We start from the raw sequence: 20,411 nt of genomic DNA on the forward strand, positions 1-20,411 counted from the left end.
TGTTTGTATTGAACATACTTGATACAGTGTCTTGAAGTGTTAATGGAAATTACTACAGTTTATTAAAACTGCACAGTATCTAAAGCAAAATGCTAATCTTCTGTCCTAAAACCATCTTGATTTATGAATGTAAACAGAAGAAAAAAACATATTTGGGGAAGCAGTGATGGCAACCAGGCCTGATTAATTTACACAAGAAGCAAGTTGTTTCTTTATTTCCTTTCTTCAGAATAGTACAAGAGCTTTTTTGGGGGCAAAGAAAGTACATTAAATATATTTATTTAGTGTAACATACTGCTACAACATAGCATTTCAGATTCTTAAAATTTTGTTTCTGTAGCATAGTGCCAGAATCCTCATTTTTTATTTTACTACCTAATAAAAATGCATCAGAAGACAATTATGTTAAGAGATGCTTTCATGAACAAATACATCAGGTATTAGTATTACTTGTCCTCATTAATGCAAACCAAAAAGCATTTCTTGGCAGGATATTAACAAGTAATGCTTAAATATTTTAGATGAGCTAGCCTAAGACAAGATGTGAGAGTCTGTTAACTACTTTTGAAGATTAGGGCTCTTTCCAAATGATACACACAGCACAAAACAAAGAAATTATTAAGTCACCTCAGAAAAATTTAACGCATTAGCATTTAAATAAAGCCTTGTTAATATCTCTGGAGTTACTTGCAGCAGTTTTACAATAGTTTCGTAGGGAGCATCAAGACGCCTCTTACTCACTGAAGTTGCTGTGCTGTATCTAATACCATGTGGAATGGCTGGTTAACTATTGACTTGGAATGCCTGCAGACAGTTTACAGCACCAACTACTAAAAGTTTTTTCAATCAATTGTCAATCAAGGCTGATTCTAGACTGTGGCTGAAGATTATTAACTTCAATGCAAGCTAGTTAATTATGATAACTAACTCCAAAAACCCTGCAGTCAGTAATACATATACTTCTGATAATACAAATAACAAAAACACTTCTGGAAAGTTCGATTTTTTTAATTCTTTTTTTAAATGTACTGACAAAAAAGTTATTTGCTGTTTAAAAAAAGTCTGCCAAATCCAAAATGGATAAACTCCTTTTTTATTTTGTAAACTATTTTCCCAATGATCTCCAAATGCTTTAGAAGAATTACACAAAAACCAAGACATATCAGAACTATAGATCATAGCAATTTAAATATGCATGACCATATTCACACAAAGTTTCTAATGGAAGCTAAAAGCCAGAAGAGATAGGGAAAGAAGATTTAGTACATATAATTTTGAGTGGGGAAACACAGAAAGCTGTTTTGGGAAACAAAAGCCTTAGAAAAGTCAATCTCAACATCTTTTCTGAGGCAGAGCCACCAGAGTAAGGAGTGTTACTGAATTCAGAATCTGGAGTCTAAATTTTAATGAGTGGGTAAAGTTTTTGTATGAGCACGGTATTGTTAATGAGAACCCAAAACAAAGGAGAGTCACTCCACCGGGAATGTGTGAGCTTTTCCTACATGGGGGTCAAGTTATGAAACATGGCATTCTATCGGTACCAGCCGCAGAACTCAAAGTTACAGAGGCCAAAGGGAGGAGCGATAATTAAGATTGTGAAGATGAGATAGAGGAGTATTTTGGGAGAGTCAAAGCTGAGTCAAGGTTATATGAGTAATGTTAAAGAAGTGGCAAAAGGCAGATCAACAGATATGGAACATGGGCAAAGGAGAAGGAAGTTGGAAGCAAATAAAAGATTTGTGTCAAGAAAAAACCCAGAAGAATAGTTGTGAAGAAGGTTCTACGTGCCGAAAACAAAATCTGAAGTAGTTCAGAACTAATTATAATATTTTTCCATTCAACAATTATGCCCTTTTTAAAAATGAAAAACAACCTGCATAGACATGCAATGGCTGTGAGATTCCTGAGAAACACTGTGATTCATGTAAAAAACACGAGCATGTTAAAGAGTGGCAGGTCAAGCTGCCCTAATTTTTATATTTTTTTTTTTTTTTAATTAAACAACTCCAAATACATAACACACTTTCAAAGTAAGACACAACTGTACTTGCTACAGCAAATTTGCCTCAGCTTACTAGATAAAATATCTATGTTTTCAGTGCTCAGGTCTTAGGATTTGCCTCACTGTTGATGTTGCCAATAAGTCTTTAGATATTCTTACAAAAATCAAGTACTTAAAAGGCAAACAAACTCCCTGTAGAATTTTTTTTATTTTCTTTTTTCCAAACTGCATAAACAGGCTAGACACTCAAGTCCTGTTACTCAAAGCTAGATTATGACTTTTGAAAAGTTTACTGTGTAACAAAATGCCTTTGAGAAGATCCCTGGCTTTCAGAACACAGCATCAGAGCTCTTTATACTTCCTGTTACTCTGTCCCATGTTTTGTATAGTCTATGCTCATGAGCTGAAATTCTTCTCTGTAAGTTGCAACATCAGTTTTGAGAATAGACACAAACTTAGGACCAGAATTAAAGTATGGGAAGCTTTATTGGAGTCAATAATAATTTTGATAAAGATTTAATGGCTGCAATGTTCCTACTATTAAAAATCCCAAAGCTATCAATACATTTAACAAGTTGAAATCTAACATTATTAGGATGAAAAGAGACACTCACACCTTTAATTATGAACAAAATTTTTTCTAAGACTGAAGTGCTTCTTGCATGCTGAAGCCTAAATTAGACACACACTGTAAAAGAACTGTACCCAAAAGGCTGCATTGTTCTACAAGCTTAGCATGTGGGTACCAGTCAGAAAAACTCAATACCATACTGTCATTATTACTACACTGACCTTTTAGTCACTTGCATTTTAATAAAATCACTCTCAGAAAAATGTAAAGCACTTGGAAATTACTGAACAAGCTGTCCAGTTTTAATGACAGTAAATAGGACAATTTCATCTCACCCTATTAAGGAGTGAAATATCAAAGGACTATGCATTTTCTGCCGAATAAAAACATGCAGGTGAGCACATACTACAGAGCACCTAATGAAGAGTAAATCCACACCCTAGATTACCTTGCAGTAACTTGTTCATGTAGTCATACCCTCTGCATTAGTTTAAGGTTTTCAACTACATTAAAACTACCAAAATACTAAAAAAGGGCTCCACATCATGTGCACCAAAAACAGTTGTATAGTTTAAAATGTTGCTGCCTCTAACAGCCCATGCTATCTTAGCTGGAAATAATCACCCAGGCAGCAGATGGCTGGAGTGGATGGGCTCCTGTGCTGTAGCACTCCAGTCCTCTTGTAGCACCTCAAAGGCAGCACTGGGACCATGGGCTGGGTCAGACAGAGTGGAGAAGCACCCTCACATCACTGAGCACCCAGCATCGCCCCCAGTGCCGCAGAGGGCTGGGCAGGGACACCACTGTCTTGCACTGGTACAGCTGGACTGGGCACAGACCACTTTCAGAACAGCCAAGTAGGTACTTTTCAGACCACTCAGAAGAGCCACGGGACAAGTTTAATGCAGTTTAGCTAATCTAGTTCAACACTTCATGCAGACTTTCTTGAGTGTCCCCATGTACGCCACCCATGAGAGTGAGGAAGAGACATTAGCATCCAGTATTTTTCCAATGAAGCAAAAAGAAATATCCTGAAGTGAGCAGAACTGTGGGGTACAGCACGTCAGTAAGCTGGAGGAGTGTAAAGGAATAGGAACACATATCCCTGTAGAGAGGGGGAAAAAATAAGAATCAAAACTTCACATTGCAGAAGGAAAAAAGGATCTTTAAATGAGATAAACAAGAAAACAGCTTGATCTAACATTTTTTCAAACATATCAAACCACTTGCAATATACACTCAGGCACTCTTCTGGTAGATAGGAAAGATTACTTTTAGGTCCCCTAAAAGGTTTACTGCTACTGCAAGCTCTTCCCATTGCACTACAGAAGCTGGCACCAAAGAAGAGCAGCTCCTCACCACAGCAAAGAGACGTGCACAGAGAAACAAACTTAAGTAAATCCTACATCCTAGAAAAAAGCAGCAGCCAGCCAGCAACAGCATATATATTTGCTGACAGCAAAATTACTAAGAAGCTACTGAAAGCGTATTGTATTATCTAGCTATAACCAGAATTTCAAGCACAAGCCTTACCCAAAACCTTAAATGGGTCTGCAATTCTATCTCGTTTAGCTATCAAGAATTCAAATTAATATTTACTTGATAAATGGTTTTAGGGCTGAGAGTGGGATTCATCCTCTGAATATCAAGAAATAAACCAAACTTTAAATATCTTATTTAAGAAGTTGTATTTCAGCTGAGCTGGCAAATAACTAATCATTAGCTCACAGTTGAACAGCCACAAAACCAGTTGTCATAGCATTAGAAGTCAGTATCAGTTGAGGTTTGCATTTATTTCATAATTCTAACATTCATCATCCGCAACTGTTACATCAAAAGTAACTACATGAAAGGCAAATCAAAGTAAAAATGTACAAGTGCATTTCATGGATTAGAGAAGAATGCAGAACAGAAGACACACTTCTGAAAAATCTTCTCTTTGGCAACAACTACAGTGTAAGACAAAATGGCTTGAGTAGCTGAAATCTCCCATTCCAAGAGGATTTTCAGGAATGCAAAATATTGGCTATGGAATTTTATTTTTCATTAGTTACGTTTGAGAACACCAGCTACACAGAACTAAATTTTGGGATTCGAGCTCAATATTTAAACTAGCAAAACAAGCAGGCATAAAATCCTAGTACAACCTGACTACATTTTTATGACTTTTTTTTTTTTTGGTTAGGTAAAATACTTCAACCAAAAAAACACAAAAAACATCCCAAACACACCAGAATTGGTTAAGTAGAAATAAACTAATAGAAAAATAGCCTCAACCTATGTTCAAAGATTATTACAGCAGTAGGAGCCCAAATGTCACAGATGGAGGGCTAGCTTGGGGGTGGGAGGAAGGAGTTGCAGGAAAATGTAAATAAGTCCCATATAAAGAACATTTTTCAGATGCCAGCAGCTAACTTAAATAGAATAAAAGAATTTCCACACAGTTTTCAACTACTTTACATAGGAGCATAGAAAGGTTACTGAACTGCTTGGAAGTGCTTCTCCAAGCCACTCAGAGAAACCCAGATGAACTGTGCTCTAACACCACTGAAATGCTGAACAAAGTGGAATGGGATCTGTCAAATCAACTGTCATATTCACACGGGCTTTAGCTTCCAGAGTGCAGGAAAACAACAGAGAATAGCAGTCTAAAGAATACTCTTAGTACGTAGATTTGGTATTCAGAAAACTGTGCTTTTGACTACTTGCGCTATGACAAGCCTTTTCTGTCTTGAAATCTTTGCTGCTTCACTGTTAAAATAGGTCCTAGAATATTATAAATATTTTATCAGTGGTCAGATATCCTGAAGGAACTGTTCCTGTATTAAACAAAATGTATTGAAATTTTAATTCCAAGATCATTTTATGCGAAATTCAGAAACCTCCCTAAAGATGAATCTTTAGGGAGAAGACCTAATGCCCAGTTTCTGAGAGGATCACTTCACACAGTAGGATCACTTGACAGATTATGCAAAGTATTTCCTTTGTTTTAACTGACAGAACTGTGGTATTCGGTCTTAAGAGCTACCATACGGCCAGTGATTTCTGAAGCATTAGCCAGAAAGCATGGAGGTTGGAGAAGACAGAGGTCCTGAGATAAGCCATCTGGGAAACACCAGCTGATCAGTCATTTTCTGCAGCAGAGCCTGTTTCTTTGACAAAGTTCACACATAGTAAAATGAGAAATAAACTAACATCCTATGCAAGTCACTGCAGCTTCCTGGATCACTAATGAAAGATGCTTAATTTAAATGCAAGACAATCTGCAATGTAACTGCAACTGCTTAGTAGAGCAGCAATAACTACAGCATATTTGCAAATGAAGAGAAATGCACATGAGAAAGCACAAGATAGCAAGTAACATGGAGAAAAAAATGTGCTTTTTTTTTTCTCAATTACATGTTGTTACATTAGTTGTATTCACTAACTGTAACATACTTTTCATAAGCTTCACTGATTTCTATTACTATAAAACAATATGGTGCCAACCTCTGTAGCCTTATTCAGAAGAGGTAATGAGTCCAAACAGAAATAATCCCATAAATGCACTTGTAGTCAATCCCATTAGCCCAAGGGTACCTTTTCCAACAGAAAAAAAAATAGTAATACCTTTACAAAAGAAAAACTTCTAAAAGCAGCTTCAAACATTTACATTTTTATTTAGAAGGCAAAACTCAGTTTGCTCACCCTAAACAGTTTGCTGCAACAGTAAGTTTAAATACATCACGTATTTACTAGAAACCTCTTCACAGCAGATGGCAAGCTAAACTGGGGCTATTAGAAAAGATGACGTTTTCAATCTGTTTATTCTGTATCAGAAAAAAAATTAAAATTATTTTAATACTTTCACTTCCTTGTCGCCCTTTTTCCATCTCAGGAAAAGAGATAAGAAGTTCACAGGCCATATGTCATCTGTTGACTTTAGCAGCAAAACACTGCCAAAAGAACATTAAATCAGTCCCTTTGTTTCTTCTGACTCATCTGAATTTATATCCAGTCAGGGTTTTATGAGCATAAGCTTGTTTCAGAACCTGAGGTAAAGCATTTCTCTTCAACTGTAATTATTTTTATTAGTAAAAATTAATCTACAAACATCTTAATACTCTTGCCACAAACCAAAAGGTATGCATTAGTCAGCCATGGAAAAATTGCTGTTTCCATGTACACAACACAGGTAGCAATCTGCACGTCTTCACATACCTTTTCAAATCATGTGAAGATTAGTTTTTACAACTGAAGGACAAAAGCAAAGTTCCAAGTAATGAGAAACACACCATTTTTAAGAGGTGCCCTCAATATATGCTTAATATTTTTTAAAAAAGATAAAAGTACATGCTGATAAAACTCAGTTTGTTAATCAGCATGTAAAACTTCTGGTTCATTTATCAATCTAGAAGCACGTACAGATACATGTATAGGCACCGACATCCTGCTCTTCCTCACTAGTAAATAAAAAAAATTTATCTTCTCTCTAACCAGATATAAAAGAAGAAAAATGTGTTGACCTTTCAGTCAGTAAATTCAAGTTACTTTCTAAAGTCATCAATGGACTCTTATTTCTTGAAACATGTGGGTTAGCCTGCATTTTCTTTCTTTTGGGAAATCTGCAAGCTGAGTATGATCATTCATATGATTCTCTGACACTGTGTGAAGTGTCCTCCATCCCAAGGAGATCATGCAGATGGAAAAATAAATGATTAGGAGTCCTGAACCCATACACAGCTCGGGAAGAATACAAGTCAGGAGTGCATGTCTGGACATATTCCCGCACCCTTCCCATGCGTGCACACACGATGACACAGAATGGTGGGGATTACAATTACAGTGGGTTTTAAAAGTTTAAAGAAACTGGTAGACAGGTTGACTTGGTATTTATTTATAGGAGTCGTGTGCATGCTCAAATGGGTACAGCAGGGCCAAGAAGCTTTTCAAGCCAGTACAAAATTACTGGCAGAAGGCAGGACTCAACAGTTCTACATTCCTACGCAGCAGCTGCCTGTCAAGAGAGGGATGCATGAACCTGTATCCAAATTTACTTTTGATATCAGCACATAAAAATCCCATTTTAGAATTGCTAGTAAAAGGGGAGTTTCCCACACTCATCTATTTACATTTTATTTTTCAAACCCACAGTTTGCTTGCATAGCAAAATGCAAGTGGGAAATTTAAAAGCCACTTCAGTTCTGCTGCTTTTTGGGTAACTTTTCTAATCATTTACTGGAAAATCTTAGGAGGGCACAGGGAGGAAGTGGGAGAAGTATTTAAGTGATATAAACTAGTAATAATAAGCATTTGTTTATCAAAGGCTTTGAAATGAAAGCATAAAAGCAGAAGCAAACAGTATCTCTATAACAATTTTAAGTCTTCTGGTGCCTTCATACAACATGCAATTATTTTTAATTTTAGAAGAAGAGCATCAAACAACAAAAGTAAGTCACCTACATAAGCCATGCTATACTATATCAATTTCATAGCACATTAAACAGTGAGCTATGAAATAGACCCATAAATAGGTTACAGATTGGGAAACAGAGGCAGAGACAAGTTAAGTGAGTTGTGTAATGTGGGAGCAAAGTTTCAGAGCAGAGTCCATGGTAATAGACTCCATATTTACATGCTGGTTAGAAAAGGATTACTGTAAGAAAATGACTAGGGGTTTTTCCTAAACTAAAAGTCAATTAGTCAACTAAAAACCTGAAAACTGTTAGAGCTTTATTGAATTTAATATAACTGAATTACTGAAAATTTACTAAAATGTTGCTATTCTCCAGAAAACTTGTGATGGGTCATTTTAAACACTTATTTTGAATAAACAAAAATATCTTTTATAAAACCCATAAATTAACAAAGTTAGAGGATGAAAACCTATTCAGTTCAATCATTTCTGAATAGGCTGTGCTTGAATGGAGACAGAAGTTGCAGATTCCCACAGAAAATTATCCATCTGACCCCTTCAGTTTGGGCTTTCCCTTTCTGCTTTACTTTTGACAGAAGAAAAACCAGGTTCCAGATGGCTGCATTTTCCAGAAAACCATAAGAGACAAAAATACTGCATTGTCCACTCTACACAGTTCCACAAGAGATGCAGAGCAGGACCAGTGGAGAAGACAGCTTGCCTTAGTGCAATCACGGCCAGCCAGAGCCAGACACGACACTGGCATCTCTTGGCTCTGCTCAAAATTTACCCTTGGAAAGATACCCTTGGCTTCCTGCTCCTACACCAGATGGGTATCCAGGGGACTTGTTAAGATGCCTGAATCCAAAAGCTCACACATTTGATCACCCTAAAGGCTGCAAATAGATATTTACTATACAGACAGATACATGGAGTCAAAATTATGTCAACCTCAATTGTCTGCTATGTCCTTTCACCAAAAATGCCCAGATTAGCTCTCCATAAATTCTGAAGGTGGGAGAAGCACATAGACCTTCCCTAATTCACTCCATAAAGAAACAGAAACCCTTAGCTTAAGCACACAATGAAAATAGCTTCTCCAATACAGATGTCACAGTGAAACAAACTACAGAACACAGATATTATTTTCTCCTTCTTTAAGAGACAAGGAGATGGTAATAAAAAAGCTGAATATAGGAAACCAGTAGCAAAGTCTTTACCAAAACTGGATTCCTCCGCCCTCTCCTCAGTGAATTAGTGAAATTAGAGTGAAAAGGTTAATTTGGAGAGAACTGGTTACACTGAGAAAACCCCACATGGACACAGATGTGCCCAGATTAATGTTTATATAATAAAAACACTTAAGCAACTTTGCTCATCTTACAAAGTTACTTTATATGACCATGACAAGCAAGTTTTCTATTTCAGAATTCTTAGAGCAACCATTTAACTCCCTGGGGAGGGGAAGAAGAAATCTGCATTTTTCTGGTGAGTTTGATTTTCAATATTCATTTTTCAACCAGTCATTTTAATATTAAGCAGTATTCTAAAGAAATGCCCAAGGTACGTAAGTGGAATCTTAAATTAATTTCTCCATATGGATTCTGTGCACTTCAAACATCCCATAGGTAACACCTCCCTTCAGGAAAATACATTCTGTTACAAATAGAAATTACTTTTATCAGGTTATGAAGGATATGGTCTCTATCTGCTTTTGACCTTAAGCAACTAATCTACAGAAGGATTGCTAGAACAAGAAAGTGCTCAAATCCCTTCAGCTGCTAACCTGAACAGACATTGCAAACACTATATGGAAGATCTCAATTTTTTGACATTTTGGCAAACTAAGACCATTGCTGAACATTCCTGTAAAAACTAAATATTCCCCTTCTAGGAGAGGAGGGGACAAAGATCTCAGAACACTCTGAAATAGTGTACTTCAAGTGCTTGCTCTTGCCTCAAGGTATGGAGCACTGGTTAGACCCCGTTCAAGCGGACAGCCCACAGTGTATATAGAGTATTTTAAAAAGCCTAAAGCTTTGTACTCAAAGGTTTTTTTCTCCAACATCTATCTCTATTAACCTCTTGTTCATAATGAAATGCTCCAGCAGCTAGCAAAGCCAGCAAATCCTCCCCCCTCTCATGCATGGCTTTCATGAACACTGCTATGCTGAAAAGACTAAATTATCATTGCCCAATGACATGCAAACAGCAAAATCCCACTCAAAATGGGATCACAGGAGAACAAATGTATGGATTTTCACAGACTTAGGTCAACTCCAAGATGTATAAACTGACACAATGCTAGTCAAAGAAATCAATAACCCAGTGCTCCTGTCCCACAGTCTATACTTGTTTGAATCTTGCCATAAAGGCTGAATGTTTTCTACCCAAGAAAAATTAAGAGCTTAGCTAAAAAAAAAAAAAAAAAAAACAAAACAAAACAAAAAAAACTAAAAAGTAATTTAACACCTTTCAGCTACCTTCAGGATATAAAAGCCAGACTCAAAATAACCCAAATACTACAAAAATTTGAAAGATACACAACACTAAATTAGTTCCCAATTTGTAGAAGCAAGAGTACAAGTCTATTTGGTGTTTGCCTCAATTTGAGCACTTTCCTAAAGATGGACTTGTGTTGGCAGTCTTAAGCAGCTGTAAGTCTTGCATTAAAAAGTTATACCAATTTAATCTTTTAAAAACACTTGCACTCCTTCCTAAGAATTAAAATAGTGCATTTTAACAATAAAATAACCAGATCTTTTGACAAGCGATGCTGGAATGGCTTCTGCTGAGCTTTCTGCCACCACCTCCTGCCTCACACTGCCCCTGCGCAGGCTCCTGCACACCCAGCTAAGCCCCCAGTGTGGTCCCTCCAGGACCTAACCCTGCAGAAAACAAGCTCTGCAGGTGAAAAGCTTTCTGTGACACTTTGTGTGGGTTTAACTCCCTGAATGAGCTCACCAGGAGCCAGGTGAGTGTCCCCTGCCAGGCCATTAGCAGGGGTGTCACTGCCAGGCAGGCAGGAAGAGAGGAAGGAGACTGAGTCCTTGCGGGAACAGCCATCCACGAGCTCAGCCCAAGGAATGGACATGGAATTCAAGTCACCAAGTTCACATTGTTCACCACTTTTATTCCCCTGTCATGCACTTGCTGGCTAGTGCTGATCTTAAAAATGATTTAAGTAAAAATATCTTAGTAATTCTAAGGTTTTTAAGTAACGAATTTGGTATTCCAGCTTCTTTAAAAGCCTCTTTGATTTAAGGCAGTAGTAAATGAAGATATAAATAATGTTCTTCAAATACCTCTAAGCAAATACTTAACCTCCCAGGTTTCTGTTTTTTCACAACAACATTTGTTAAATAAATTACAGAGGTCATTTCCATGGCTCAGGAGAATTTGACTAATATTATGATAAATATTCTTGGAGAATCTAATTTTATTGAGTAATGAAATAAGCATAACATGACTTTTATGGATGTCACCATTTTTGGTCTACATCCAAATACAGGTTAAAAATAGTAAGAACAGAGTTATATTAAACCAAGGAAGTACAAGGTGTTTTGATGCAAAATTTGGTTTACACAAAATAGAAAAATACTTCTTCCAGCAGCTGTAAATTCAAACAGCTAAGAGAAAACCACCAGAAAAACTGCTCCCCATCTTAAAAAGACCCTGAGGAGCTGGTATTTATGTATTATGCAAGAAACTGATTCCAGTGAAATTGTGTCTGAGGTATCATTCTTAGTAGCAAAAAGTCACAAGCATGAGCATACAAATAAAAATTACAGATACGTAAAAAATTTTGGTTAATCCAGGATTTAAATTGGTTACTAGTTATATTAGCCTCTAATTTCAAGTGCAGACACAAAGACATATCCAGAATGACATCAGGTTTTTTTCTTACCATGCTCAAGATATAACTATTTGACATACCTGAAGTCTCCAGAAATCCAGAAAAAAATTTTAAAAGGCAAGGGATTCTGATTATACTTTTAAATCACTAGTGTATCAAAGCAATTTTTGAAATGGTTTCCTTTGCCTTACTGAGCCATCCCAGAATCCATCAGTTTACATTTCTTTGCAGACCAGAACACACTAAGACTTCACAAATTACTATTCTTCTCCCTTCTCAATTATGCCAACAACATTCAAGCACTATCATTCCAGAACCAAAAAAAACAGTCTTTTTCACAACAGCAACCATCATCTCTCAACATTCCAAAAGAAAAGACAAAGACATTAGACAACAGCTTTGCTGTAACTCATCAGCAACAGATAAGAACTGTAAAGTAGCAGCGCTAGTCATGCAAAACACCTGGTGCTGCAGGCTGAAAATAACAACACCTGCAAGAAAATTCTCAAGGCTATTTGTTGTTATTATCTTAGATACCATTGTGTATTTCCTATCAAAATAACGAGTTCATGTATGGCATTTCAGTGTGTATGTAATTAACAGTTCCATGAACAGCTATGTCTCCCTTGGAGCTGGATATAGACTTTTCAGGTGTAACTGCTCAAGCTGTGGCTAATCACAGCTGAGCACTCTGCCAAAGCAGCAGCTGACTCTTTAGAAAAGCAGTAATTGTAACGTGAAAATCAGAGTTGTACATGCTTCCTGTTTTTTGGTCATGGCTACCATTCCAAAGGCAAACCCCAACCCCTGCCCCTCCCCAAATATACTAACATCTGGAATTTCACAGAAAAACTAACTATAAACAACCAAGGAACAAAGTTTAAAAATAAAAAATATCCACAACGAAAACTGAAAGCTGCTCTGGCCACTGTTGTTAGGTATTACAACAAAAAATAAACAAAATTCAGTTCAGAAAATGTTTGTAACTTGTATTCCAGGTCTGCCCTACTTTATCTATTAAAAAAAATTTGGTCGACAACCAAAAATTAATCAAAGTCCCTACTTACTATTAAAAACTCAAGAACAATTAGTGACTCAAAGTTTCTGGATAGGCAGCCCTATTTTGACATGCTGGGACAACAATAAAAAACCAAAAATAGCCAAAATAAAAGCAGTGACTATATACACAGATTACCATACCTAAGAACGTTGTTTGGCATATTAACCATCACACTGTTTCATGCCAAACGTTGTAGTTAGAATGCAAGTGGAAGCACACCTGTATTAGTATTCTTTTCGTAAACCACGGTAGCACTTCATGTAATTATGAGGAGCAATGGAAAACTTTAAGGGAAAAAGGGGAACTAGAGACAAGGCAACTGGCTGCCCTTGTAATCTGCAATCAACTTCAAGAGCTACTTCAGGTCATGAGAAATTTCAAGATGATAACTCTTTTATAGTTCTCTTCCCACGGTCAGAAAAAAATACCACATGGAAAAGAAATACTCCATGAAAAAACTACTCTTTCACTAGCTTTTATGCTAACTTGCACGTAAGCCAAACAATGTAAAAGGGTATCAATCACTCTCCTATTTAGATGCCTTTTCAAAGTCATGCGAAAAGTTGTAAGAACGTTCAACCAACATCTATCAGCTGTCTCACGTACTGTTTTTGGATATTGATATTTGCAATCCCTTTACCGGATCTGGCATCATTGTCCGAGCTCAGATGACTCAGACAAAAACAATGTGAAAGCATAGTTTGTTTTCATGTTTAAAGGCACAACTGGTCTCCTGCAACAATAACAGGAAGAGCTGTAGGGATCGATACGCAAGATTACTAACAGGGGCTTTTCTTGTCCAACCCAACAACACGCACGTGGAACTCTCTCAGCCAGGTATCACATGCCACACTTACCAGATCTCTGTGAAGCACCCAGTTTGCATGGAGATAATGGATTCCATCGAGGATCTGGTAGAGTAGGGATTTAACCATAGATCTTGGCAACTGCATGGGTTTTTTATTTGCTTTTGAGGCACGGTGAAACTTGATAATATGCTAGAAATAAAACAAGTAGAAACATGAAGAAAGTTAGGTATTAGGTGAGAAGGTTGGGTGTTTTGGGATATTTTAATTTTTAACACTAAAAAATGGAATGAGATACAAAGTCTAGTGAACTTTGGAATTAAAGTAATAGTGATACACTCACAATTCTCTTAAAATTGTTTTTATTCTCCGAGTTGCTTCAAAGAACAGCCGTGAAGTTTTTGTGAATATCTAAATACTGGCTACTTACCTCCAGTAAAGGGTCTTAGACATTCTCCTTCCTCCCTTCTCCCCATATGGCATCCTCTTACCCTTGGCAGCTAGACCAGAACCTTTCAATCCAGGAGTATCTACTAGTAGGAGGACCACACTCTATGCTTTCATAGAGACTTTCCCTCCTCCTCTTCAAAAACACCTAGGCTAGCATACTTGCAACTACTATTCCTCCCAAAATCAGGATCCCAGTAGACAGATTAAACAAATATTTCAATAAATATTTGAAGGCGGGAACATATAACTCAAAAAACCCCACACCACAACATTTGGGTGAGATCATGTTCAAACATCTAAAAATGGTTGTCTTCTTGCTCCCAATTTAAGGCTGCATACTTCACTAATGATGACAAGTTGGTGGCTCTTGGATTATAGAAGTCAGTCTGCCAACTAGAGGACAAACACCACTTGAAAACACAGAATGCAGTAAAGGACCCCAGTATTAGTTGAAGGAATGAAAAAAAAACCACTGAAAGATTGCTGAGAGATCATGAAATAGTCATAAACTAATTAATTCTAAGATCAGTGTGGAGATGATGAGTTAGGTCTGGTCTTGCTACACTGTACAAGAAATTAACTGGAGTCAGGCCATTCTACCTTTTCAATCCTCAGAAAGGTGGGGCTATGCAGGGCACAAATTCAATCGTAATATATGGTCATTCAGCATATGTTCATTGAGATGGAAAAAAAAAATCTCCTTCTTGAAGGCAATTCAACGAAGCACCTCAAATAACAAAATAGTTTTTAATTCTGTGTCTTTTGAAAGGTAGAAATGATAAAGGCAATTTGTGTTTCTGCTGAAAGCTATACAAAACGCTAGAGTAGGACTATTAATTACCCAATTTTTAAAATAGGATTTGTCTAGCTGAAGATCTTCTCCCTTCCCAGGTTAAAGAGGTAGCCAAATGCTGTGTTTTAATTAGACCACTGCTCCCTCCTCCACCATCCCCACTCCCCAACTCGGTTTGTCACTGCTGCTCCCAATGCCAATGGTAATGTTTACTCAGGGAAAATGCTACCTCTGGCTGTCACCAGTACTTTAGCCACTGTCAAACTGTACTTAGCAAAACTGTAAACAATAGTGTTTAAAGAGAAATAAGAAAGGCAGAAAACACCAAATGAATCAAAACAGCCTGCTTACTCCCTATCAGCAATGTTCCTACAGAGCCTTCCACTAATAAATGTACAGTATTTATGGCTTTGTACTAAAAAACAATAGAAATTTACAGGCTTGTCAGTTTTCAATATACTCAGGAGGATCCATAAACAAGACAAGCTCTTAGTACCTGATCCTTAGTTGTGCACTCTGGAAACTGTATTGAAATGCTTTAAGGGATTATTTCCTTATAAAATTTTTTCTTGTGATGCCACAAGAAGATTCTGTCTCAGAACTTCAACTAGGAGTCCCTAGTACTACACAATGCTCACCAGATAGCGACCTTCCTGTGTAATTACAATATGATTTATAAAGCAGTAATTATACCATAAACTCACAAATTAGTATATTTATTAATACAGGAAATGAAAAATGAAAAATACAGAGGAACCAACAGGCAAAGGTCATACAAAGGCCCATAAATCCAGTCCTGCCCTTTTTCAAGGTGCATGTAATCAGTAGAAGGGATTCCTACACCCATCTAAAAACCAACTACTACTCACACAAAACATTAGTCCTTAGGCACAGAGAAAATGAAGGAGTCTTATGAGACAGAAAGGGACACAATTAACCACAGATGTGTTGAGGAGGAACAACACATGTGGCTCTGCCTCTGGCTCTGCCTCAGCTGCTCTGGTACCTCTGGAAGTTGGGAGTGAGACAGCACCAGGTTGATGCCATTGGACTTCTGTCACTGCCCAGCCCATGTGGCTCTCAGTTAGAAAGGCAAAGGAAACAAGCTCCTTTCTTGAAAGGGTTACTGAATTGCAGAAGCAAATCAAAATGGATAGTTTTGCTCAAAGCAAGCAATATCACCACTAGGTAAAATCCAATTTCCTGCAAAAGCAAACAAAACCTGTTGTTTCCAGCTTACGCTACGGAAGTTTATATCCAAAAGATTGCAACCATCACAGTTTAGAGAACTGGAGAAAAGCTAAAAATATACTGCAGGGCCAAGTAGTATAGGGAACTGAAAAGCTAGATTTGCCCCATGACATTGGAATGAATCCACAGTGTTTGTGACCAAGTCCTGCACTGAAAAGTTGTCTAAAAAAAGTAGTTCATCCAATTTCTTGTAAGCAACCAGCCATATGAAGAAAGAACAACACACCTAACAAACACTAAATAACAATTTTAATGGCAGTGTCCGTCTAAGAAATAGAAGACCAAGCAGGTGCTGCTTCAAGTACAGCATGTAACAGCCAGAACCTTAGACCTAATAAAGGCATGGAATAATTTACAGGAATTACAGCCTGCATTTCCCATTTTCCAGAAAACTGACTTAACCACTAGGCTTCAAAACTACACTTCTCTCATTCAATAAATCTTTTTGCCAAATAGCATAAAATTAAGACTCTCCTGTAAGTTGAGTATAAATCTGAACCATGACAGGCATGAAGCACGTTCTGCCTCTCTCTATAGGAAGCATGAGGTGCACTTGGTGCACTGCAGTTTGTAACCTTTAGGTATACTCAAGTTCTCTGCTGAATCTTACCCCTAATGAATAGCTATTAACAACAAAACATGAGGACTTCCACTATTCAGGCAAGTCAGAGGCACATTTGTAACAAGACAATAAGCAGAGTGTCAAAAAGCTTCAGTATTCCCCATGTCTTTTTTCACTGCAATTCCTTAAAGATAACTCACATATCCTGATAGATCACTTGGCCAAAAAAGCTGGTAAACACCTAGACTCATTCAGCAAAATTAATGAGGAAAGTTATGGTCAGTCCACACTATACCAGTTGCATGCTACATAACAGAAACCCATCCATAATGTTATGCAGACATAAATTCATTTTAATTAGTTCATTAGAACACTGCAAGCTCTCTTCTGATAAATTTAAAATCTTTCAAAACGAAAGAAGAACACATATCATAAGAGGCAAACATAACTCCAAGCAATATTGAAATCTATTCAGCAAAATTAGCCATTTTCCCTTTCTGTACATTTCTGATCCCTAAATCTTAAAAACATGCTGACACTGACTGGATCCCAAAAATGGTGTGAGCCAATTAGGTATTCACTATTAAATATAATGTAAAAATTTTTCTATTTGTACATATTTTGGTTTTAATTTAAACAAGACAGCAACTTTGTAGAAGTGATTTTAAGTCTTTATTCTAAATTAAATTAATACTTCACTGACCAATATTAAAGTATACATTCAACAGAAGCCTAGGAAAGCAAGGAAGGTATAATTTGCTGCTTGCAATATCTGAGACTATTGTTTTTACTTACTAACTACTTATTCCCAGTTTTCAACTTTAAAAAGTGTAATAAAATTGCAAGGAAAACTGGATGAACCACATTATTTCAATAAAATGATTTTAGCTCTTGCAAAAGCAAGACCATATAAATGATAAAAAATGAAGAGGAGAAACAAAACTAGACATTTGGAAATAAAATTAAACAACATTCAATCTAGGAGTTTGACTGCCTTCTTCTGTGTTACCTAGTGCATTGAAATTGCTTTGAAAGCTGGCTGGTGAAGAACTATGTCCATCTTCTGAATTCTCCACCACTAACAAGGCAAACATAATGCATAACAACACAGAGCAAATTCAAATCCCTAGGATTTACCCAGCAGTTAAGTGAGCATTCAATAAGATCCTAATTTTAGTCTGCTTCCAAGTCTGTATGTGTTTGTGTCATCCCATTCCCAATTCCAAGAACTGCCGCTCAGTGTGACAGAGGTTAAAACAAGCAAACAAACAAGTCAGACCTAGCAACTTTTGACTGAAGTAGGAAGCCAGCTAACAGAGGGATTTATGCATGTCTGATTAAATGAAGTTACAGTGAGCTCCCACCTCAACACACATGAGACAATCCATAGACACAAGCCTCTAGAAAACCTGACTGCTTTTGAGTTCTACTGCTTAAGGCAGTGCTTGTTGAAAATTGCATGCATCTCCTTCAAACTGAAACGCAGTCATGCCAATGCAGATGGCTCTCCCTGCTGAAGCAAACTGCTTGTGCTCCCACGCTTCAGAAAAAACCCTGCATTCTATCCAATCCCTAATCCAGCCTTTGAGAACAAAACAGAATTATGTCAATGTGCCAATAAAAAGTAAAGTTACATTTTAATATTGAGGAGAAGGAAGCTTGGATACATGTAAAATCTGTACTAAGGCCAAGAGGATTTATTTTATACAGCTTCTAGTCTCATTTTCAACACAAAACCACCTCAAATTACTATATTTACTTTAAATGTAAAGCATTCCAAAAGGGTATGAAAGAACAAATCAAAATCTTAAGGTGGTATAGAAACTAACCATGCATTATTTCCATGATTTTCAAAAAGAGAAAGCAAAGACCCAGTGAACCCAAGTAATTTATTTGCTGTTCCAAAAATCAATCACAGTTTGATATGCCTACATTTACGACTCATTTCAGACATCAGAGTTTTAGAAACTAAGAAAAATTTGTCAATGCATTTATCACAAGTAAAATAAAATAAAATAAAAACAGAAGAGGATAGAAGTACTTCTAGAGCAACCACTTTAGTTTCCAATTTTGGAAACATTAGAGCAATTAACATAAACTGTCCTTCAAAGGAGAAGGGGAAAGAAGAATCCTTGTTCCCTCTAAATGGTGCCAGTGCATGGCCATCATCAGTATCTTCTTTAAAATGTCATTAACCAAACTGCCTAATGAAAGACCCTACTCAAGTGAGAAGAGGTGAACATTTTTAGTAAAAGGAAAGGAACTTTTATACATCAACATTTGCTAATGCCAACTTGCTTTAAATATCTAAGCTTTGAAACACAGATCAAACACATCCCATATAACACATCCCCACAAACAGATCCCTTATAATTTTTCTAGGTTTTGCCTGCATCTTTCTGGGTCTTTTAGTATCTTTCAGCCCTAAATATTGCAAAATAACTCCATACAATGTTAATAAAAATCATCAGAATTCAGATACCCTTTCAGTACACATAAAAGTGGAATACACCACTCCGTTCACTTTAGCTTTTCACACATTTATGCTTTTGAACCTTGCCTTTGTTTTGAGGCCTGCTCCTACCTGTTGTTTCCTCCACTTCTTATGCTTTGTGGTGCAGAAAATGAGTCCATATAAACTACCCTCAAATTCATACAAGTCTGGCAGAAAAAGCAAGTGTATGTTTTGAGACTATGACAAACAGCTATGGACAAGGAATGGCACTGCCCTCTGCAAGAAATTCAACCATCACTTTGATGGTCAAAAAACCCCATCCATTCCACTTAGAAGGAATCAGTCATGACATAAAGACCTATGCCAGCCCATTGCCTTGTGTCTCGACAAACCTTATGTTCTTCTTCCAGCCTATATTGGTACATATGTATATAAGAGAAGACTGCATGAAAAACCACCTGACAATCACCTGCATTACACCAAAAGTGTAGACATGACTTAGAAAATGTAATTAAAAAAAAAACCTGTTACACTGAGAAAAGTATTTTTAAGTATATAAAGATATTTGTCATCAACCAGCATCTGAATTATATTTATGATTAAGAGCTAAACTGAAGCCTGCTGAAGAAAGAATCATAATTGATTATACCATATTTAAGGAATATGTTAAAACTCAGCTATTAGACAATATTCATGTGATTAAACAAATGTACAGGTTTATTGTGCACATCAGTATGCAACACTCTCCCAGTTTCATTTATCACAAAAGATTATTCACAACGTTGTTAGCTGAAATTAAGTATAGTTATTTGCAGACTGAGAGCATCAAGGAGTGCTATGAAATTCACACGTAGGAAGAATAGTTTCTCCTTTCCATTATTTGATTATTATTTTTAGGCACTCATGACTGTGCTAATAATCTCTACCCTACATTTTTTAAAAGCAGAACATATACATAACAAGTAATAAAACAAAGCCAGTCTGCCCATATATTTTTATTATTATCAACAATAATTCCAAGATTAATTTTACTCCACGTTTCTCAGTAATATTTGTTGCTAAGGATTTAGTTGTTAGAGATCACTGGAATCTAATAATAAGAGAGAAACATTCAACCAAATCGAAGTAATTCACAGATCATGGTTTAACTGGTTTGGGATAGTGAATCTATCATCACATTCAATATTACCAAATCATAGTTAATTATTTA

The 20,411-nt window shown here is 36.7% G+C and overlaps 1 protein-coding gene across 2 annotated transcripts in view; it reads right to left on the bottom strand.

Annotated features, from left to right (window-relative positions):
- Positions 1–20,411, bottom strand: part of CDK19 (cyclin dependent kinase 19) — a 121,020-nt gene that overhangs the window by 50,710 nt on the left and 49,899 nt on the right. For both annotated transcript variants that reach the window (XM_068184254.1, XM_068184252.1), the window contains exon 4: positions 13,742–13,882. In XM_068184254.1, coding sequence (XP_068040355.1) covers positions 13,742–13,882 — 141 coding nt within the window. The remainder of the gene's footprint in view (positions 1–13,741; positions 13,883–20,411) is intronic.

Source organism: Anomalospiza imberbis, chromosome 3 (genome assembly GCF_031753505.1).
Source record: "Anomalospiza imberbis isolate Cuckoo-Finch-1a 21T00152 chromosome 3, ASM3175350v1, whole genome shotgun sequence".
Taxonomy (NCBI): domain Eukaryota; kingdom Metazoa; phylum Chordata; class Aves; order Passeriformes; family Viduidae; genus Anomalospiza; species Anomalospiza imberbis.